At 39.2% G+C, this 23,302-nt stretch overlaps 1 protein-coding gene across 3 annotated transcripts; it reads right to left on the bottom strand.

Annotated features, from left to right (window-relative positions):
* Positions 1-1,276: 1,276 nt before the first annotated feature.
* Positions 1,277-23,115, bottom strand: SLC26A2 (solute carrier family 26 member 2). Of its 3 annotated transcripts, none has more exons than XR_011486921.1 (5): positions 22,853-23,115; positions 12,153-12,332; positions 9,731-10,439; positions 2,952-8,253; positions 1,277-2,170 (listed from the first exon to the last, which is right to left on the bottom strand). XR_011486921.1 is itself a non-coding variant. In XM_020885375.2 (4 exons), the coding sequence occupies exons 3-4, from the start codon at positions 10,412-10,414 to the stop codon at positions 6,733-6,735; spliced, it is 2,205 nt and encodes a 734-aa protein (XP_020741034.2). In that variant the 5' UTR covers positions 10,415-10,439; positions 12,153-12,332; positions 22,853-23,115; the 3' UTR covers positions 1,277-6,732. The 3 variants fall into 3 exon arrangements, 1 of the variants encoding a protein (XP_020741034.2); XR_011486920.1 differs by having other exon boundaries at positions 1,277-3,212; positions 6,682-8,253; XM_020885375.2 differs by having other exon boundaries at positions 1,277-8,253.
* Between the last annotated feature and the right edge of the window lie 187 nt (positions 23,116-23,302).

Here is a 23,302-nt window from a genome sequence, read left to right as displayed (position 1 = left end):
GAGGAATGTTCTAGAATTTCCCAGGATTCTGGCTTGAGTAGCTAGCTCATGCCATAATCAAGAGAGGTTAAACAGGAGGCGCTTGGAGATATGTTGCTTATGAGATGCCCATGGGATCCAGGTTGAACTGTCCAGTAACAGCTGTGGAGATTTATACACGGACAGACATGCTAGTTAGTGTTTAGAAATGTCAGGCTGGAAATTACGTTTGGCTGGCGTTAGCATACATATAATAAGGGAATTAAAGCCATAAATGTGGATGCAGTCATCTGAGGAGAGCTTAAAATGCAAGGTGTTTATGATATGAGGGTCCATGAACCAGCCTTTTTTTTTACAATCAAGTGTCTGTACATACATGCACATGTGGCTGTTTCTCCAAGAAGAGCCATACTTTGATCAGTTACAGTGGATCTGGAAATTCAGACGTTAAGCAGTAGTGCTCTATGAGGAGAAACAAGGCCAAGGGCACACGCACTGAAAGGACCGATAGGACAGCACAGCCCTCCAAGCTGGTTAGAGGAGATGCTAGAGAAGGAGTGTGTGAGGCGCTGCAGGGGCTCTGGATCCTAGATGCTGCGTGCAGACAGTCACACACTCCTTCACCCTGTGGAGTAGGTATGAGTTTAGGAGCAGAATGCCCAGGGTTACCAAAGTACTGCCAAAGGAAGACTGAAAACTGTCCTTAACCCTATACACACACACCCACTTCTCCACAGCTGAGAGGCGGATGAGGGGGGATATTCCGAGAGGCTCTCGGCAGGGATGGGGAGGGGTTGGTGGTACAGAGTCGTCCTTACAAAGTGGAACATGCTCCAGTCAGGAACGGCACTCCCACTTCTCTCACTTAGCTGGTATAAGGTGTTAGCTGCAATTTGATGAGGAAAATGTACTTCAAAATTCAGTGTTCTTCAAAATACAGTAGTAAAACATAAGCCAGGTTTGAGTTTTCTGATTTCAACACAGTAACGAACAGGAGTCATGCACCATAAGAACTGGCAGACTCTTTGAGCAATCCAGTCCTCTTCCCCTATTTCACTGACAGAAAAATTGAGTCCCTAAAGGGGACTCAGGACCCCAAAGCAAAGAGGAAAGAACTAGGCTTTTTTATGCTTTAAGACTTTCTGTAAGGACAAATACTTTTGTCTGGTGGGAAAAATGAATGACTAAATCACCCTCCAAATGTAAAGAGATGGTATTTTAAAATTCACTGGTGACCTAAATGTGCTTAGTTAGAAACACTTCCCTCTTGCACTTGAATAATTTATACACAGTAATATTTTATTAGCATAACAATTTATTAGCAGACAAATGAAATGACACCTTGAGATCTCAACATATACAGGATCTTATTAATAAACATCACAAACAGATCCCAGAAGTAAAGGAGCTGCTATTAACCAATTGCCCCCTCTCTTGAAATAGGCTGTGATCCATCAATAACTCATCCTCAATCCATGGAGGATTAAGCATGACTTATGTAGAGTAGCATCAAGGCACTTGTTTTAATTTAAACAGATATACATACATGGTATAAAACACATTCCCAAAAGTCATTAGTCTTGAATAAACTGGAAAAAAAAAAAGCAGTATACTTTTTTTAGTGAATAGACAAGACTGAGAATTTAAGTTCATTCAGCTCTAATCCTAATATTGACTTGACTTGTATATAAAACTGAAAAGGAGACCAAAAAAGATAGCATTTTATATAGATTGGTTTGTTCACACTAATCTGAGGAATCATGGCAGCATCAGAACTCAAACAGTAACTCCCAAACTGATTTGAATTGAAAAGGCAAGAGCAAAAAAAAGAAAGAAAAGAAAAGTCAAGAGCAATTTCATTCCAAGTAATTTATTATCTTAGGGATGGGGATTGGGGTGTGGGAAGAGAACTTCCCTAAAATAAGTTTCTTTAAACTGCAGTTAGAGATCCTTTGTGACTAAGGATGCTTGTCTGTTTACCTAGTAAAAACCCTTTGTTAGAAATTCTGTCACTGGTATTTTTAGTAAGATTACAATTATTTGGCCAATTTCAGAGTCATAATTCAAGTCCAAGAAAGTTTATTCAAAGTTCCAATGTAGATTTATAAATGTGGTGGCTCCAATATAGGCATCTAGTGTCCTTCATTATTCCAGTTTTCATTTTTCAATATCTCCTTCCTATTTTACATCACTAGGAGAAAAATATACACAAGAAAAAAGTCTACTATTTGGTATATGCTTATTTTACTTTCCTAACTGTATTAACATGTTTACTTTAAAATTTCAGGTGCAAAACACTTGCTTAAAAAATAGTCCTTGTCAAGATAAAAACTACCTTATAGAAATAAATTTCCCCCACTTCTATGTTTAAATTCTCCATTTCTAAAGTTACTAACATCTTTTTTAAAAACCTAAAATTGTATATAGTATTTCAAAAGTATTTTACTTTAATAATGATAATAGGCTATAATAATAAACTAGTTGGTATAATATTTTGGCCTACTGCATTATAATTTTCATTCTTGTTATTAGCACTTGAATGATTCCATTCATGATTTCTAAAATCCTTACTCCACAAGAAAAAAAAAAGCCTAATTAGTTCATAGCCTAAAAGCTTTCTAGATCTAATTTCTTCCTTTTGCAGTTCTTAAAGCCGTTTCAAATAAGGCATCACTAGAACAGATAAACGGAGAAGGCAATGGCACCCCACTCCAGTACTCTTGCCTGGAAAATCCCATGGACGTAGGAGCCTGGTAGGCTGCAGTCCATGGAGTTGCGAAGAGTCGGACATAACTGAGCGACTTCACTTTCACTTTTATGCATTGGAGAAGGAAATGGCAACCCACTCCAGTGTTCCTGCCTGGAGAATCCCAGGGATGGGGTCGCAGAACAGATAAAATAGTAGTGGAAAAAAAGAGAAACATCAAAGAACAGAAAAATTAAAGTCTGAATCCTATCGACTGGATTCTTACCTTGTCACTGTGCAATCATTCCTTGAGCAGAACAGGGGCATCCTTGTTTGCCTCAGTTGCCTGCCTTCCATTCAGACATCAGTCCAGGTTCAGCTTAGGCCCTCCATAAAGCAACTCCAAGTGCTGCCATGTGTTACTAGAAAAGTTAGCATATAGCCCACCTACTGGATTTAAGTTCCAGCATCTGGCCAGGGCCCTGGACTCCTGCTTAGGTCCTCAGGATGTATTTGAGGTACTGTCTACATTGATGTTATGGCTCATCTATAGGAATACATAGAGGAAAACAATTAAGAACATAAATAAGGAGCACAGAGCTTGAATTTATCATAACTTCTAGGTTTGACTTAAGTTTCCCCAAAATTCACTACAATCCTAGTCTTTTATATTAGGCTCAGGGCTAACACCTCGTGTTCTTAAGTGACTAATTATTAACAGAATACCCCTGCAGGGAATTACTTTTCTTGTTAAAATGTGGTCATGAGCATTAGGATAGTCTGATGAACTCATCTAATATATTGACACAGTTTAAAGATCACTGCTTACCATGCTATAAATTTACCAATAAATTTTGGTTTCAGTGTCTACTGATGTTTAAAAGCTATGTCAGTTTATCCAAATTTTGCTCCTTAAAAAAGTCAATTAGACATCTGTCAGTTTTACTGCTATCAGAGGCTACAGTCACTCAATCGAGAGCTCTGCAGTAGGTCAACCCCAGCTTTGGCCTCAACCTTGGCTACCGGCTCTTTCACTTTAGTGAATCTGTGCACTCCCCTTCTAGAAGCAGAATCCAGTTCTGAGTCTGCTCTCACAGTAAGCTGTGCTCTAAATCCTGGTCTCCCTGCTTATGGACAGTCATGTATGATGCTAACCAGGGCTGAATCCTATTCATCTGAGGCCCTCTTCTTTTCTCCCTTGCTTGGTCAGAGATCACCTTTTTAAGTCCATTCCCTTCACCTCTCTCTTGAATATTACCCTTTGATTCTAGGTGAACTCTACCTCACCCTGGCTGTATGAGTTTTAACCATCAAGAGTGTACATATATTTCAATTAAATGACCATTGTAAGATATTCAGAACTTTGTACATTCATCAATAAGCAATACAGATACGCCTCAGTTAGACTGTAAAGTTCAGAGTAAGCAAGACATTTTTGTGTCAATGAAGTGTGTAAAATATCACCTAATCAACTAAATCAACCAAACCTTTGAACAAGAAAGCAAATTCCTTTGGCTATGGTTTCAGGCTTGATTCCTTTAAATACCATCAAAAAATCTTAACATGAAAGTACAAGCAGATTTCAAACCAAGCAGACAAGGTAAGAATTAAATTCTAGTGTATCTTCAGTATTTTTACAAATGGCTTTCAAAAGCAGATCTCTTACTTGTTCAGGTAGGTAGGAGAAAAACCAGAACACAATTCAAGAATCTGCTAATTGCATAAAGTTCCATAATTGTTTATATCTACATTTTGGACAGAAATGGGAGGTAAAGGTCAAAGCCTGTTATTCTGTCCTTTTAAGAGATTTTCTAAATTCTTCAGACTCTGTTCTTTTTTAATTTCCCCATGGCAGGGTTTGCTAAAATTATAAAGTCATCTTGAACATGTACTCATTACATGTACTCTGAACATGGCATTAGAGAACATGAACATGTACTCTGTCACATGGCATTAGGTATTTACCATGATCTGGATTCAAACGTGGCTCGGATGAGGTACAAGACCGGGTTGAAAACAAATGACAACCAAGATACTTTGAATTTACTATTCCTATTTGTAAGATTGGAGAGACAGAGCAAATATTTGCTACAAACAATAAACAAAAGAGACACAAATACAAACAGCAGTTAACATTTCTGCAATTCAAGACTTAAGTTCTAAAAGGATGTCAAAACTCTAAAGACACTATTACATTTAATCGTGATGTCAATCACCTCAAGGAGAGAAACCTAGCTCCTGAGAAACTGCTTTGTTTTAATGATAGAAAGGCATTTTTCATGTAAACTGATGGGCAGAGCTCTATCAAAAGAAAACCAACACTGCAGCTTTTGGAGCCAACAAGAAAGATGTTTAAAAGTCTCCCACTTCAGTAGATGCGTTATACATAGGGTTTGTTTCTCATAAACATACTGTTTAGAATGTAGGAGAATGGGTTAAAAATGATTTTGCACTTTTGTAGTTTTTATCTTGTTTGTTTAAAATGGTGTGCTAAATGTTTCAGTCTCATATAAACTAGTCTCCTAATCCTAAATTTGGAAAATCTGTTTTTTTCCCTCACCCATAAAGGTCCAGATACAGAACTATAAGCTTTCAATGTCAGACATACTTTTCCAAAGGAAATATTTTTGTACCATACTAGTGACCAGATATGATAAATAGTACATCTCCAGAACCTGGGTTATATGAACGTGATGCTTCTAAATCCTTTTACACAATAGTTTTAGGTGGCCCAAAGAGCGAAAAGTAGTCACTGTCATCAGTATTTATTATACATCAACAGGGTGCATAGCAGTAAGATTAGCTTTGTTTTCACTAAAACATCTACAATTATTGATGTTCTTTTGGAAGCATTCTGTCACTTCTGTGCATTTTTCTCCATTGGTCACAATAAATTTTTTTCTTACAGAGTAAAAATGAATAGCAGCTTCTTAAATATGAGAAAGACAGTCAATTCCCAGCTGACTCTCACTAAACAAGGGAAGGAAAGAAAAATTCACTACTAAATAAACAAATTCTTAAGGGAAGAATTTGTTTAAACAACTTAAGGGAAGTTGTCAGTCATTCCTTTTTTTGCAATCTGTCCAGAACAGTTTGTCAACGTCACTTAAAAGGCTACATGAAATTGCTAAGTCAGCACCATGCCTTCTGTCTGGCAAACTTGTCACTCACTGGCAATCAGACATAGCGGTTTAGAACAGATTCCATGGGAAACACACTAAGTGAAAGTTAAAACAGAGCTTAATGGCAGATTAACACTCAGAAACAAGGACAGACAGGAATCACAGAAGAGATAGGAAGGATTCTCACTATGTTGACTGGCATGAAGAGCTCTTTTCTCACCTACTTACCCTAACCAAAAAGGCTGACTAAAAATATCAAATGTATCACACCAAGAGCATTCTGTATAATGTGGGACTGGCTGGTAGGGTTTCACAAACCTGCTCTGCCATCAGACTCCTGATAAGACTGTGCCAGAGAGGAATGATACTTCCCTGTAAAAAGCCAGAGATCTGACTGTCATCTGGAGAACAAAGACAGGGGCTAGAGAAGCTCAAGCGAGAACAAGCTTGTCTAATTACTACCCTACGCTCCAGAAGCCTCTTGACTTGCTGTTACAAGAGAAGACATAAATTCTTTCCCTACTTCCTTTCTCCTCTCTCTCCAAAGAGCCATGCCAAACAGGCTCCAGCACCTCTTATGTACATGTCAGCTTTACCCCTTTACCTTCTGGAGAAGCAAGAGTCCAGATGCGTATCTCCTAAAACAGGATGGTAATTAAGTTTGGGGGCTACTTTACAGTTCAACAGATATTTATTTAATTCCAAGAATATCTCATATTTACAAGAAAACTTAAAACCACATTTTCTTATTTTGATTCTGCTTAACTAAAAGCTCTGCTGCATTTGTGTATCTACAAAGGCCATCAACTTCAAAGGAAGAATTCTGCCTAGCCAAAAGGTTAAAATTTCTAGTGTGCAACAATTTCCAGTTCCACAGTATAAAATGCTACACACCTGAAATTTTAACCTATTGGCCAGATGGGATTCTTCCTTCCATCTACCTTCTCAGTCACTGGAAAAACTTGGACCATTGGGAACATATCTCTCTTTTTGATTCTGAGAGTCTTCTGCAAAATTCATTGCTTCATACACACTATAAAAAAGAAGGTTTTCTTCATCCTTTTTGCAGTACTCTCCCTGGGCCAGGGAGTCCCTCACAGAGGGATTGCATTGAGCCAGCAGAACCTGGATGCCAATAGCTTCATAATCTCTGCGAACTTCTTTCAGTGTATGGATCCCTGCTGTATCTAAAAACTGTATTGCACTACAGTCAATCACTATTGTATGGAACTCTAAGGGATCATGGGAAAGTTGCACTGAAACTTCATCCTGGATTCCACTGAATGTTACTGTTTCCCTTTTGATCTTTTTCTTTGCTGCCTTCCTCTGAGCTGCTTTTACTAAGACTGGGTTGAGAGTTTTTTTGTATAAAGCAGATTTAAAATATTCTTTGTTTACATAGTAGAGTGGGGCCACAAAGCGGAAAATCTTGATGCCTGACTTGGTCTGAAGGTTCTTGTAGGCAGACATGGATTCAAAGACTTCAGAATCTTCCACCAGGCCAAGCAATGAAGTCCTTGGCTTCTGAGTGCGGAGGATGACACAAAACATAGAAAAACAAACCCCAGTAAGCAGGCCTATTTCAGTACTGATCAGTGCAGAGGACAGCATGGTAACAAACCAGATAACTGTGTCCATTCTGCTAATCCTCCACATCTGGGGCAGATCCTTAAATTTACGTAGGGCTCCCCGGAGATTTACGATAGTTATCACACCAAGGACACTTTTCTGCAGGGAGAAGAACAAAGGAGCTATGACCAAGAGTACCAACAGAAGAACCAGAGCTGTCACCACACCAGAAACCTGAGTTTGACAGCCTGTTGATTCCTTCACCAGTGTCTTTGCAAGAGCTGCACTAGTAGTGAAGCAGTGGAAGAAGGAAGGGATGATATTGCAAAAGCCGATAGCGTACATTTCCTGATTAGCTTTGACTGTGTAGTCATGTTTCTTGGCAAACATCTCAGAAAGTGATACAGTGATAGCAAACCCAATGATAGCAATAGCTATTGCATCTACAGCCACTCTAGGAATTAAGTTCCAGTCAGGTGCTTTGGGTGGCATAAACCCAGTGGGAATATACCCAGCAATACTGGTGCCGTATTTCTCATTCAGTTTTCCAAAATGAGAGGCTAATGTGGCTGCCACAACAACAAAGAGTTCAACAGGAATCGGTGCCTTAAGCTTGGACTTGAAGCGCTCATTGAGTTCTTTGGTTGGCAGAAGAACCAGAAGGCACAAAAGGCTGGTGACGAGATCACAGATATTGGTCTTATGAATGTTTCTGAATACATGTATCCAAGTAGTGATGAGTGATCCCACTCCACCACTCCGAGGAAGGCTGAGTCCAAGGAGGTACTTGACTTGAGATGTAAGAATAGTGAAGGAGGCACCAGTGACAAATCCACTCAGCAAGGCATCAGAGAGGTAGACTGAAACAAAGCCCACTTGAAAGAAGCCCATCGCTACCTGGAAGAAAGGATATACAAGTGTTAAATATAAATGGAGAAGACCTTATAAATCCTATATTCCCCTAGCATTTCTTTGTGTGGGGACACACTATCAGAGCACCACAGAATGTCAAAGCTAGAAACAAAAACACAATCATTTATCAATCCCCTCATTTTACAAACAGAGGGCTCATTTTACTGATACTCAGAGGCCTGAACAAGTTGCCCAAGGTCACACAGTGTTACTAACTAACCCAGACAAGAAGTCAGGATGCCTACTTTCTTGTTCAATATTTCTTAAACTTGAATAAGGTTCAGATTGCTTTGAAAAAGAAAAAGTTTCCCAAGGATCTATGAGAAATCCTAAAGATGCAAACTGGAAAAATTCTAACTTAAAAAACATTTATTTTTCTTTAAATCACATGTCATTACTGTAAAAGTAAAGTTTTAACTGATAAAAAACTAGATTCACATCAAAATGGAATCACACTTTAAAAAATTATTATAGAGCTCTCTTTAATCTAACTTCAAACTGAAAAACGATTTTCAGCCAGTGTACATGTGCTTATGCCATACTGCCTCCCATGTTAATTCTACATCCTCAGAGATACAATATTTTATTTCTTTTTCTTCGTCCCAATTAATTCTTCCTCAAAATTCTAGTGTACCCTTTCTCATTCTTGGTGAGCCATACTAATGAAAAAGCAAAAATGAACTCTGAGGACACAACTCTTCTGTTAACCAGCCTCTTCTCCCTTCCCTCCTACCCAGGCACCTAATAGAGTGAGCTACTCTTCTGCATCCCATGTTGGTTCTAAATGTCTCTAACAGAGAAGAGGGTTAATGCTGGCACTGACTCCTGAATGCCAAAAGGCACAGCCATGATGATAATGGCAGACCAGTGGACTCTGTGGAGACCCAAGAACTTCATTTCTAATTCTTTTCCTGGCTGATAGTATGAAATAGAGGTCCCCAACTTGTTTCCTCCCCAACAGTCCGAGAAAACTACAAACTTTAGTGAGAGTCACTGACTAGAGGAGCAATTCTAAAAGAAAGGGGGAAGTCACCTACAGTTTAAAAAACTTGCACTCTTCCTCTCTCAACCCCCAGTCACCCTCTTGCCTGTTAGTGCTGACTCTGCCAGTAACCAACCACAAGTAACTTCAAGCAAATCTGATAGTTCTTGATATATAAAATTAAGAAGTTGAACTAGGTGGTCTGAGGTCCCTTTCTGGTCTAAATTTTTACAACCAAATAATTAAATTCTGGCTGGCTGACATTCACTAGTTAAAAGGCAGCCTAAAGTTGAGAAAATAGAAGCGGCCTGATCTTACTTGTGGAGTCAAACCAGGGTTCAAATTTTGGCGCTACCTGTTCCATATCCTGGGTACTCAATGATAGCTTTATTATGATTGCTAAGATCCCTGACAGAACTGAGACTTCATGTATAGTGATTTCTTTTGCCAGAAAGAGTCGCTTATTCCATCGTTTCTTACCTGATAAACTCCAGCCACAAAGGTTACAGTGCTGCCAACTATAATTGCATAGCAACTTCTGTCACATGTCTTGTCTGACATCTGGTTTACTAATGAGCTGTCATTTGAAGCAGCATGGACAGTATCATAGCCAGCTATGTATAGTTCTCGGTCAACTACTTCACCAATCATAAGGCACAGTACTCCAAAAATGCCTACAGAAATGTGACGGGAGGTACCCAAAATGAAATAAATGAGGCTGGCAAAAAAAGATGTGTACAGACCATAGATAGGTTCTTGGCCAGCCAAGAGAGAATAAGCAATGGATTGGGGCACCAATAAGATGCCCACAATCAAGCCAGACATCACATCTCCTAAAATGTTTTTCTTCAGATCATATTTTGGGAGCCACTGCAAAACAGGAAGGAAACCAAAAATGATATTTTTGGCTTTGGTTGAATTGCACTGGCAACTCTTCTCTAGTTTTTTGATAACAAACTTCTTGAAGTTATTATCTGATTTCTCTTGAGGCTCTAAATAGATCCTACGGTGTCTAAAAAGATCACTGGACTCAAACTGCCGGAAGTCATTACGTGATTCCTCTTCATGCTCCAGGTGGATCCCAGATGGAGCTCTGTACTGGTCATTTCCTTTAACTGAGTCCTTGGGTGAAAGGTCATTTTGCTCTTCATTTTTCAAAGACATTTCTGGAGATAGATGTTTCAACCTCCTATCCCAGAGAAAACAGCAGGGTTAACTTATGTAATTCTCAGTACTCACATATTTTAACAGTCCTACTTGTCATGCATGAGAGTTAAGACGAGTTCAATTTAGGGGTAGGTATCTTTCGTTCACTTTCCTTAGTTGAGCCTCATTTGTCTTGACCCAGGAAAAAAGAATCAGACCGTAAACAACCAAGTTAAAGCAAACAATTTATGGAGTACAGGGCTTTCCAGAAGTATAAACTATCAAGGATTCTTCTCCACCTCTGCTGGTACCTTACGCAGTTTTTTTCCTTCAGAAACAGTATCAGGGTAGCCTGTCTCCTCCTTTCTACCTGCTATTAACTATCCTACTTTCAGGTTTTTTACTCTAAGGAATTCTGAAAAGAGGTTCTGGTCTCAAACCTTGACATCTACCTTACCTGCAACAGTCCCTGAAACAAGGAAGATGACTGATTTTTTTTTTAAAGAGGCGGGCCCTTTTAAAATAACCTAACTGTTGAAAATAAACAGAAAGGAAATGTGAGTGACACAGTAAACTTAAATATTTTGGGAAATTAAAAAAAAAAAAGGACAGGATGCATTTGGATCTTTGAATATATTCTAGTTTGGTAGAAAAGAAGAGAGTTAAGGTGATAAGGGACCGTTGAAGGAAACAAACCACCAGCATGGGGCGGACTGACGGGGCAAGTGTCTGATACATGCTCTGAAAGGTTCTGGTCTATTCATTCTACTTTGTTTTGGTATAGTCACACCTGTCCTGTGTGCAGGATCTATATACATGCAAAGACAGCTTTGCTTTACTATTCCAAGTACACACTGTGAAACATAAGCTGAATGGAGTAATGATGGTGCCAACATGTCAACTTGGAGGGCGATCCAGGTGACCCCGCATCTCTGGGTCCTAAAGCACAAAACCAATGCCACATGACCTGTCACTAAGGACTACAGGAAAACAAAGAAGGTAGAAACAAGTAAACAGAGAGGCGGGACAACAACAACAAAAAATAAGTCTTGTAGTAAAAGAGAAGGAAAAAGAAACAGGGCTTCAGAGGAACAGAGTGTCAACTGGCAAATACCTCACCAATCAGTGTCTTTGTGTTAGCTGTTTGCTTAGCTTAGAATGGCCATCCAACTCTCGCCTATCAAGATCCTAAACATTAAAAAAACCCAGTTAAAAATTCCTTCTCTTCTTCAAAGCACTGACCAATCTTCCTCAGTTCAAATGAATCTTAATCAACTGGCACTTCACACCTGCACTACAGTACTAACCACACTCATATTAAGAGTCTCCCCAGCTCCTGGGGAAAGGATATCTTGTTCATATTTGTAATCATCAACAATGTACAGTATCTGTGAGACAGCAGGCTTACAAAATGTTTGAATGAAGGAAAGAATAAATGAATAAACAAGTTTATGAGTGTGGCCAATAAGAGGTGAAATAATATTAAATAAAGGACTCAGGGAGTTTCCCATTTCAGAACTGACAGAAAGATAGGCCCTTGTGAGGTGCCATAAGCCTAATATTGCCAAGAAGTCATAATCCAGGACCCATGACCCATTCAAGCACATAGTATTTGTAAAAGCAACCCACATTAATTTTGTTTAGGATAAAAGGACTGTAGCTGGTCATCCCACTGAACAAGAGTAAAATAACAGTTACATTGATGGTCTTGTTAAATAAACAAGGAAGGAAAGAACACAATTAGATGACTACTTACCCTGAGCAAGTCAATCAGACTGATGAAAACACACAGCAGCTCTTCATTCCTCAATGCAACTGGTCCATGACTTTCTTCTCACCTTCTACTTTCAGGCCAAGCTTGCTTGAGTGCATTCTTTATGTCATTCTATTTTGGAATAGCTCTTAGTGATTTCTGAGTCAAAAGGCTTTTTCAAACCTAAGGTATGCAAAAGAGGCATAAGAAAAACTAATAAAATTCAAATCTTGCCCTATATGACAGCTAGCTGGAAAGGAAAAGGTAAAAATTAATACTAGAAAGTATGACAGAGTGATGGAAACTGTAAGGAAGAACTGAGATGAAATACAAAAAGTGAGAAACACAGTAACAGAGATAATGAATGCCTCTGACAGGACCATCCGACCTGACAAAGCTAAAGAAAGAATTGATGAAATTGAAGATAGGTCGATAGAAATTACCCAAGCTAAACAGAGAAAAACAGAATTTAAAAAAAATCAAAAACAATAAGAGAACATTCAAGAGCGGTGGGGTGTATTAGATAATCAAATTTATGCATAATTAGAATCTCAAAAGGGGAAGACATAGAGTGGGTAGAAGGAATATTTGAAGACATAATAGTCAAGAATTTTCCAAAATTAGTGACAGACACCAAACTATAGATTCAAGAATCTCAGACGATACTAAGAAGGACAAATATAAAATGAAACCAAACAACATAGCACCACACACCTACACAGATTGTATTCAAACTGCTGAAAACAAAGATAAAGATAAAATTCTGAAGACAGCCAAAGGAAGGGGGGAAAAAAACATGCTAAATATATAGGAACAAAGATATGAGTTATAGCAGGCTTCTTTTTGGAAACCATATAAGCCAGAAGATGGAGTGATACTTTTATCACAGAAAGATAACTGTTAACCCAGAAAAAAAAGTTTTTTGAAGGATGAAGAAGAAATAAAAACTTTCTCAGACACACACACAGAGAATTTATTGCCAGCAGACCAGCACTACCACTACTACTGCACACACATACACCAGACAAAAACTCAGGTATGCACAATACACAGCAAAGAAATAAAGTCTGGGAAATGGAACAAATGAAAATAAAATTTATTTTTTAATTAAAACTCTTTAATTGCTCTAAAAGATAACTGCCTAAAGCAAAAATAGAAATGCATTTTATTTACAGCACATGCAAAATAAAAAGCGTAACAGTACAAATTACAGTAGGCAGAATTAAGGATTCTAAGATCTTGTACTATATATGAAGTAGTACAGTACTATGAAAGATGTATACTGTAAACTCAAGGGTACCCACTAAATTTTTTAAGATATAAATAATAAGCTACTTGTGGAGATAACATAGAATTGTAAAAAATTCTCAATTAACCCAAATGAAAAATGAGACCCAAAACAGATAGAACACATTGAAAATAGCTAGCAAGATGGTAGGATTTTATTCAGACATATAAAAAATCAAATTAAGTGTGATTTAGTGTGAATAGTCTAAACATACCAATTAAACAGATTGCCAGATAAGATTTTAAAAGACCCAATTATATGCTGTCTATAAGAAACCCACTTTAAATATAAAGATACAGATTATAATAAAGTGAAATGACTTACTGAATTTAGTAATTCATGTAACTTGTAAGTAACTTAGCCAGATAATAAAATCCAGATTTTAAGACTCTAAGAATAGCTCTTTTTTGAACATATTACTACCCATATCACTAATTAGCTTTCTTTAACTTCACTTATCTCTAAACACTTTGAAATTCAGGTACCCTATAGATCCCAGTTTCACCTACCTGTTACCCAAAATGACCTAGCACTGACAACAACAAACTGGTGTCCAACTCTCCTTTCTCTATGTTCATGGCTTTGGTCCTTTTCCATCTCCAGCTCTCAAAAACTTAGGTGGAGATAAAACAGGTATTCACTCACAAGCACTAGAAGTGGAACTGATTTAGCCATCAGTTTAAATCCAAAAACTATCTATAGTCTTTTACTGATCCTAGTCACCCACTAGAACGCTTCTCAAAAACTATGTTTTTCCCTTTTTCAAGCCTATTTTAAAAACCCCAAAACAAAGCTACATTAAAAATTATCTTAAACTAAATTCTAAGTATGACCTCCGTAGGAATTAAGCTCCTTAAGAGCAAGTTCCATTCTGGTTCATCTCTGTATCCCCTACTGTGTCCAAGTATATGCTTTCCAAAACAGGAATGAAAATATTTGCTAAATAAATAACTGAAATACAGAAAAGGTAGGATGCAAAGCAGTATTTATTTTCAGGTGGGAATATCTACTTTGGAACACATTTTTCAAGTATCCTTTTTTTTGCACAAAAATCCTCTCATTCCCTCAAGCCTGTTACCGCTTAATTATAGTATTCACCAACTGCTTCATGAAAATTAAGAAGTTATAGTATTTATCCTTGAAATATAGTTGATAGCCAGACCCCCATTTTTAAAAAGTTGAAATACCTACTATGTATTCCATGAAATTCAATAAAATAGAATTCTCCTGTATCATACAGGGTAGTCTCTCCCTTTATCAACATTGATGTTTGAGAGTGAGAGATAAAAAAGGCTCAGGAGGAAAACGCTGAACCTTTCACATTATCTTGCAGGGGCTGGAGAAAAATAACCAACAAAATATTTGAAAAATACATTTACACATTCATATATTAAAGTATAATGGCAGTTCAGGCAACACAGAAAGAACATTTCTGTACTTTCTTCTTTGATCAGGCACATGAAGTTGTGACCACTTAGTTCTCTTTTCCTGGTGATGAAACAGCAGCACTGGCACTGTGAATTACCATGTGAATTACTGATTCTGGGAAAGATTGAGGACAGGAGGAGGAGGAGGCAACAGAGGATGAGACAGCTGGATGGCATCACAGACTCAATGGACATGAATCTGAGCAAACTCTGGGAGACAGTGGAGGACAGGCAAGCCTGGTGTGCTGCAGGCCATGGGCTCGCACAGAGTCAGACACGACTGAACAACTGAACAAAGAGCGCTGAACTAAAAGAGAGGGACATCCCTTCTATGTAAGCCTGACAGCAGTCGGCCAACTTCTTTCTGGAATTTTGCAGATATAAGAGAAACAATGTCTACTTTTTGGTTAGTAATTATAGCATATTTTAACCAATAGTGTATATAAGACAGTTTTGCAATTTGTGAAACTGAAATGCCTTTTGGGAAGGCAACAGTCTTCAGAGATTGGTAAAGTCTCCCTCTGAAGCATAATGGTTCCACATTCATGCTTTGCTCTACTGTACTTTAGACTCCAACTGTATATTAGACAACTCACTGTTAAATAAACTCGACGCTGCCAACTACTATAATCAGAGCATCTAAGCAGGGAAGAAATCTGCAAGAGGTGAACAGTTTAGCAAGGCTTCAACAAGGGAACAACGTACCTACCTGGGCTCTGAAGTCTGGGTCAGAGATGAAAGAAGGAAGACTTGGAAAATGGATGAGGGAGAAGAAAACACAAACAGCAATAGTTCTGGGGTTGGAGGGAAAGAATGAGAAATTAGTATGAACTGTTTAAAGCACCAGGTGCACATGGAAGATCAGTGAAAGAGAAAGCGGCAAAGGTGCTATGCGGCCTTGGAACGCCAGGCTTCGAAGAGAGGGAGACTTTCCCGTGCAGGTAGCACGCGAGCCCTGAAGGTTTTTGAGAAAATCACTTACTGTATCATTCATTTGATAATCATTATCTATTATCTCATTACATCTTCTGGTCTGTTATGTTATTTAATTCTTTTTCAACTAAGTAATTAGTATTTTACTTTTCTGCCCTTTATGAATAAAAATTAGTTTTAAGATTATTTAAAAACAAAAAAACTAAACCATAAACAGGTAAAACCAAGACAGAGTCTCCATTTACACAGTTCCATCTGATCCTCTAGCTCACTGTTGTCAGATAAGTTCAGGGAAGATCATGACGTTGTACAGCCCGGGAAGCTAAAAGGATGAGCTAAAACTTCTGTATCCAGCTCCATCCCATCCACAGGTGCCTGCAAGATGGCTCAGCCCAGGCCACTGATCCAGGACACAGACTAAGAAGTTCAAACACTATGAGATGAAAATTTAGACCTATCTTTGTTCTGTGGGCCTGCAACCTCTGCTTACTCCACAAACATTCCTAAGTGTCAACAAGCCTTCCAAGGATGGACTGGTTAACTTTCTATGTGAGCTCCTAGAGACTGAGTACTGGTCTCCCCATCTACTCTCAGCTAACCACTGTGCTAGACACAGTGCATCAGAACCTAGACTACAAATCTAAGGGTCAATTTTGCTTTTGCTTAACCCCCCCACATACCCCTCCCCACACCCCCATCTGCTCTACCTTAAGTATATCCATCCTCTCCCCACTGTCCAAAGTATCTGGAATCCAGTCACTTCTTACTTCCCTCCACCATCAGATCTCAACTGGGCTACTCCAACAGCTAATAATATCTAAACCCTGTCCAAGTCTCCACCCTCATTTCCTACTGGTCTTCTTGCTGTTACTGGAACATGCCAAATACATGTTAAGTGGATTCCCTTCTTAAGGTCTCTGCACTTGCTCAACTTCTCTGCCTGGAACAAACACACACTCAGATCTGGCAGGCCTTTTCTCATTCTTCAAGCCTCAGCTTATATATCATTTCCATACAATGGCCTTCCTTGACCATAACAAATAATATTGCCACTCCTCTCAAAAATCCTTATCTGGTTTTATTTTCTTCACAGCACTTTCATAGACTTTTGAAATTATATTGTGCATTTATACTTTTAAAAAATATTATTTATAGTCTTTCTCATATCTACTATATCCCCAGTAAGCACAATGCTTAGCACATAGTAGGAGATCAGTAAATTCATATGAAAATGAATAAGAAACCCAGTTTCCACCCACAATCAGTGGGTTAAGACAGATTTATAAACAGATAAACTATAACACTCTAAGTGCCATAACAGAGGTTTGCCATACTCTGAGAGTAGAGGGCTTATAGGCCAGTGTGAGGAAGTTGCAAAGCAGGTAAGAAAAGAAAAGAAACTCAGGCAAGTGGGAAGTCCCAGAAAAATCCAAGACCCAGGAAAAAGTCACCTAGATTGCCAGATTTCTGGAGTGAAACTGCAGAAGGTAAGACTGGAGTGCAAGACAGATCCTTACATAATCCCAAGAAGCCTGGACTTCATCCTGTAAGCTATGATGGACAAAGACATAAACTCCAAGACAGTGCAGGGAAGGAGGTTTGATATTTCAGAGGTGCAGCTAGACAAAAGATGATGCGAAATGGACACATCTAAGATGAATTCTAAGGGGGACTACATGAAAGGATAGTGCACGGGACTATGGAGGAGAGAATGGAAAGATAGGAAGCAACAAATTTTGCCTTGTATTTCATAGGTTTGAGATTTTTAGATATCCAAATAAGAATATCCAGTAAGCAATTAGGAATGGGCATTTTGGGGACTTTCCTGGTTGTTCAGTGGTTAGGACTCCGGCCTTCCACTACAGGGGTCATGCATTTGATTCCTGGTCAGGGAACTAAGATCATGCATGCTGCATGGTGTGGCAAAAAAAAAGAAAAAAGAAATTGGGGGGTGTCAAGCATAGGAGAGAAGCCAAAATTGAAAAAAATAAATGAGGAGGGGAAGAGAACATAGATCATCAGCACATAAACAGAATCTCATTTTTCTCTGAATTCTCATTGTTCGGATGTTCAATAAATGTCTGCTGAATATACATTTTATCTTTTCAATTAGATTAAAAATTATTCAAAGAGCTACTTTATGCATTTTGTGAACTCTCACAATACCTTGCATAGAACTGGGCACCCAAGAGGCATGTACTAAGTTTTCTGTTGATGGATAGATTGGTTTTTATTTTTAAAAGTTATTTTAACAACAAAGTTTTTTTCAAAAATAAATTTTAACTTTGAAACATAATTGATGCACTGCATTAGGAATGTAAAATGGTAAAAACACTGCAAAAAAAGTTTGGTAGTTCCTCAAACAGTTACACAGAACTACTATATAACCCAACAATTCCACTCCTAGGTATATCCCCCAAAGAACTAAAAACAGGGACCAAACATCTGTACACAAATGTTCACAACAGTGTTAGTCACAATAGTCAAAAGGCAGAAATAACCCAAGTATCTGTCAACAGATGAATGGAAAAAAAACTATGGTCTAGGCCACACAACATTACTTAACCAATTAAAAGAAATAAGGTTCAGATACTCTTCATCTACAGCACAGATGAGTGAAAGAAGCCAGACACAAAAGGACAAACATATAATTCCACTTATATACTTAATGCTACTGAACATTTAAAATGGTTAATATGGCCAATGTTATGCTATATATATTTTAATATACACAAAACCAGGAGCGAGCATAGAATTGCATCTTACACTATACATGAAATGATATAATATCACTTGAAGGCAAACTGTAATAGTTACAGATGCTATAAACTCTAAAGCAATCCCATTAGTAACAAAAAGTTTTGTGTTTTTTTTTAATAACAAACAGTTAAGGCTAATAAACAATGGAGATAAAATGGAATCACAGAAAATACTAAATAATCCAAAGAAGACAGAGGAGGGTGGACTTCTCTGGTGGTCCAGCAGTTAAAACTCCATGCATCCAGGCTGATTCATGTTAATGTACGGCAAAAACCACAACAATATTGTAACTAGCCTCCAACTAATAAAAATAAATGGAAATAAATAAATAAAAGCCTAAAAAAAAAAAAAGACTCCATGCATCCAGTGCAGGGGATGTGGGTTTAATCCCTGGTCCCACATGCCATGTCGTCACAAGCAAAAAAAGAAAGAAAACAAAGACAGAGAAAGGGATATAAACAGTTACTATATAAAATAACCTCAATCTAAAGTTTGTGGAAAACTTGAGAAGTCTTAACATTAACCTAATATTAATGTGAACAAAAAGTCTCTTTTCCTAAGTGGAAAATCTCAGTTAAACTGGGCTGGAATAGGTGTGGACTGTGTTGTTTGGAAATAATTTTCCAGTACTCACACAGATTTTAAGCAGTAGAATCATGATGAGAATCAAGACCTGTCTGATTCAAACCTACTCTCTGTCTCTGAACGGCTTATTTTGAAACCTTTCGAATATTCAGAGAAGTTGAAAGAATGATACATGGAACACTGGTTATTCATAACTCACCCATTTAACAATTTACCAATTGTTAATGTTTTGCTATATCTGTACTACTTTTGCACTCTTTACACATACCAGTTGGTTTGTTTGGTGATTTTTTTCTCTAAACTATTTGAAAGTTGCAGACACATTTCAGCCTTAAACACTGAATAGAACCAATGTTTTTAACCACCATCCCATGCTGCCTCTTCTTCAAAAGGAGTATTCATTAACAACATGACATCAAATCATTTGAATACACTCTTCAAAAATCTGCAGTAACTCTCTACCTCCTTGAATATAGTCAAATAACTTTAGTCTTCTGTGAATAAGCCTGCAGCTCCCTTTCTCTTGCTTCTTTTCATGCACCAGTGTTCCAATCACCAGTCCATGAAAATACTAAGCAGTCTTTGTCCTTTGGGGCCCTTGCTCATGTCATTCCTTAGTCTGGGATGCCTTTCCCTTCTCTCTCCATCTGTCTTGGTCCTTTTTCTAATCTTTTAAGTCCCACCTCAAATGCCATAGAAGAAGGGGGCTGAAATTTCACAGGCTATGTTTCTCCAACAAATGACATGACATTTAGCACTCAAGTTGCTCCAGTCTACATGTCTCTCAAACATGAGTACCATTTCAGGACAGACACCAAGTCATCCTAGTGTCTACATACCCAGAATCTAACACAATGCCTCCAACTTGCTATGTATGGCTATAGATTTATGTTTATTGAAATGAAGAAACAGGTGAAGTTCCAAGTTAATATAGTAAAGACAAAAAGAAAAAATTCCTGGACTTCCTTGATGGCACAGTGGATAAGAATTTGCCTGCTAATACAGGGAAGATGGGTTTGATCCCTGGTCTGGGAAGATTCCACATATGGAGGGGAAAGTAACCCCGTGTGCCACAACTAATGAAGCCCATGTGCCTAGAGCCTGTGCTCCCCAAGAAGAAAAGCCACTGCAATGAGTAGCCTCCGCTTACTGTAACTAAAGAAAGCCAGTGCAAAGCAACCAAGACCCAGAGCAGTCAAAAATTTTAAAAAAATAAATAATTTTAAAAAACCCTCCTGGGGCTTCCCTGATGGCTCAGTGGTAAAGATTTTTGCCTGCCAATGCAGGAGATGTGGGTTTGATCCCTGATCCAGGAAGATCCCACATGCCTCCAAGCAACTAAGCCTGTGTGCCCCACCTATTAAGCCTGTGCTTAGAGTCCGTGCTCCTTAATAAGAGAAATCACTGCAATGAGAAGCCCAAGCACCACAACTAGAGAAAAGCCCCTGCTCGCCACAACTAGAGAAAAGCCTGAGCAGCAACGAAGACCCAGCACAGCCAAACTTCAATAAATAAATAATTTTTAAATATTCCCTACTTCTCAGTTATCACAAATGATTGACAATGTCCATTAATGTCTGTGATGCAAAAACAACCACCACCACAGGGCTTGTATCAGTAGGATAAGCACTATGATATATTGTTTCTCTTATAAAGTCCAGTGTAAGACAAAATAATAAAATACCCAAGAGGGAAATAACTTACTGTAAAACCTTGGTAAAATAATTAAATAGTTCCTTGCACAGCACTTCACTGCTTTCAAAAAATTTTCACCTAAGAAAAAAAATTTTTTAATAAAAATTTAGTAAGATTTCATCAACATCTTCCACTTGCCTCCTCAGTAAATCTGAAAATAGAGTACGAATTCCTATTCTCCAGTATGAGAAAAATCAAAGTTTAGTCACTTGTTCAACTGGTAGAACCAGATTCTCAATCCTCATTTTCCAATTTCCAAGCTTAGCTCTCTTCCAAAATACCACACGGCCCCCAAATTTGTTTCCTTGCTCAGAGGTCTTAAAAGCTAGTTCAAAGCAGTAATTTTGTGGCCAACTACTCAAACTCATTTCTGAGTCTATTATTAATTTTAATAATTAATGCAGTTTGCAACTGTATCCCCTGTACCTTGAAACATGTACAGCACCTAATAAGAGCTTAACAAATTGTTAAGCAAATGGATGAATAACAGTTTAAGAGCTATGTTGGTGGAGAAAAGGGAATTACTCTTCCCCCTCCACCCTCATACACCATAACCAAGTTTGTGTCAAGAAATTAGTTTGGCAAACATCTATCTGACAGTTTATACCCATTAAAAGTAACATCAATGCTCAAAACGACCCCTAGTGAATCTAATTTAGATCTTGTCAAATCCCAATACATCATCTCTAGATTTTCCTCCAGGAGGCAGCAAATTATATTACAATGATACCCAACATGGAGATCTGTTAAGATGCAGATTCTCAGACAAACCCAGGGATGAGATTCAAGACAGCCCCTTGGGTGATTGAGCCAGCAAGTAGACTGTGGGCCATATCGGAAGAATCACTAGGTATGTTCTGAAGTCAAAAAGAACTCTAATCAGATCCCAGCCTCACTGTTCAACATCTGTATGGCATCAAGTGAAAAACTTCATTTCACTCAGCAGTAATTTCTCACCTGTAAAATGGAGATAACATTACCTAACTTAAAGTGTTTGTTTTAAAACGAAGCCAAGTAAAGTACCTAGCACAGTGCCTGGCACATAGCATTTGCTTAAAAAATGACAGCTACTAGTCTTCATCCTTTGAGATTACTGAAGAGAAAAAAAAAAAAGGACTTATTTCTCGCCAGCAGCTTTAGCTCTCCATTTCTCATTCACTCAACTTTTGAAGAGAAGAACTTCTGTTTAATCCACTATTTGCTATCACATTAGTTCTGGATTTCACATAAAGAGCCCTAGGAAAGAGGAAAAAAGGTTCTAGAATGACTGCCAGAAAGGAGTTTTAAGTCTTGAATGCTTCTAACTCATCGTGGCCCAACAATCTGCGCAAAGAAGGGGCCTAGTCTAATAGCCTATGAGTCTGGAAGAGCTGGGTACAAGTCCTAGCTCTGCAAATGACTTGCTGTGTGACTTTCAGCAAGGCTCTGTCCCTTTCTGTGTCCTTTCAGTGTCTCCGTCTCACCAGCGAAAGGATTTCAACTTCAGTCTATGAGTCTCAAAGAAGTAGAGGTCTGATTTGTACTTAACCTGGTGTGTAGTTTTTAAAACCAAGGTAATCAAGTCCTCTCTCCTGCCCAAGGCTCAGTTTACCCATCTAAAGTGGTGAAGGTGGCCCTCATCTCCTCGGTCCTGCTCCCAGATATCTGGGTTCCAGGCGGCACGAGGACTTCGGCGGAAGAGCCGCACCTTTACCTACGAGCTGAGGGCCACCCAGCGCGTTCGATGGGGTGAAGGACAAACAGACATCAAGCGCAGAAGCTGGGTCGGGTTCACTGGGTGGGGATGTGGGGCTTCGATGCTGGCCCTGCCTCCGCCCCTGCCGACAGAGGAAATAACCCCGAGGCACGCCCACCTCTCACGGCCCATCCACGACTGCCGGCAGCGACAGTCGGCGAGGGTGTCCTCCCACCACAGGTGAGACACAGGCGAAGACGACTCCAAGAGGAGCCAGCTGACTGCGCGGAGGCCAGAACATCTCACTCTCCCCGGTCTCCAGTCCCTCCCTTCGCCTCACCTCTCGAGTCTCGGCCGCACCGTGCGACCCGGCTCCAAGGCACGTCCTCCGCTGTGGCGGGACCGAGGCGGTAGCGTAGCGCGAGCGGAGGCAGCCCACTCCCGGGCCGGCCTCTCTTTAACCCGCCAGTCACCTTGCCCGCCCACTGCCCAGCCCCAGGAGGAGGTGTGGTCCAGCTGGGCGGGACTGAGGCGAGCGGTGAGCCGGAACCCGCCGGGAGGTGCGGAAGACGACTATAGAGCGAAAATTCAGCTTGCGCAGTCACGTGGCACTGCGAGAGAGCGACGCGGCTATCAGCCAATGACGCGGCCAGAATCGGCAAGAGTGCCGCCCCCAAGCCGCTTTCCTCCTCGCGATTGGCTGTCCAGTACAGACGATGCCACGCGTTCCTGATTCTAAAAGAGATTTAGTGTGTTGAAATTGAGCAGATCAGGGGTCCTCCGACTTACG

This window comes from Odocoileus virginianus, chromosome 3, assembly GCF_023699985.2.
Source record: "Odocoileus virginianus isolate 20LAN1187 ecotype Illinois chromosome 3, Ovbor_1.2, whole genome shotgun sequence".
NCBI classification, from domain to species: domain Eukaryota; kingdom Metazoa; phylum Chordata; class Mammalia; order Artiodactyla; family Cervidae; genus Odocoileus; species Odocoileus virginianus.
Note: the sequence above shows the minus strand (reverse complement) of the source record. Positions and strands in the feature narration are given on the sequence as shown.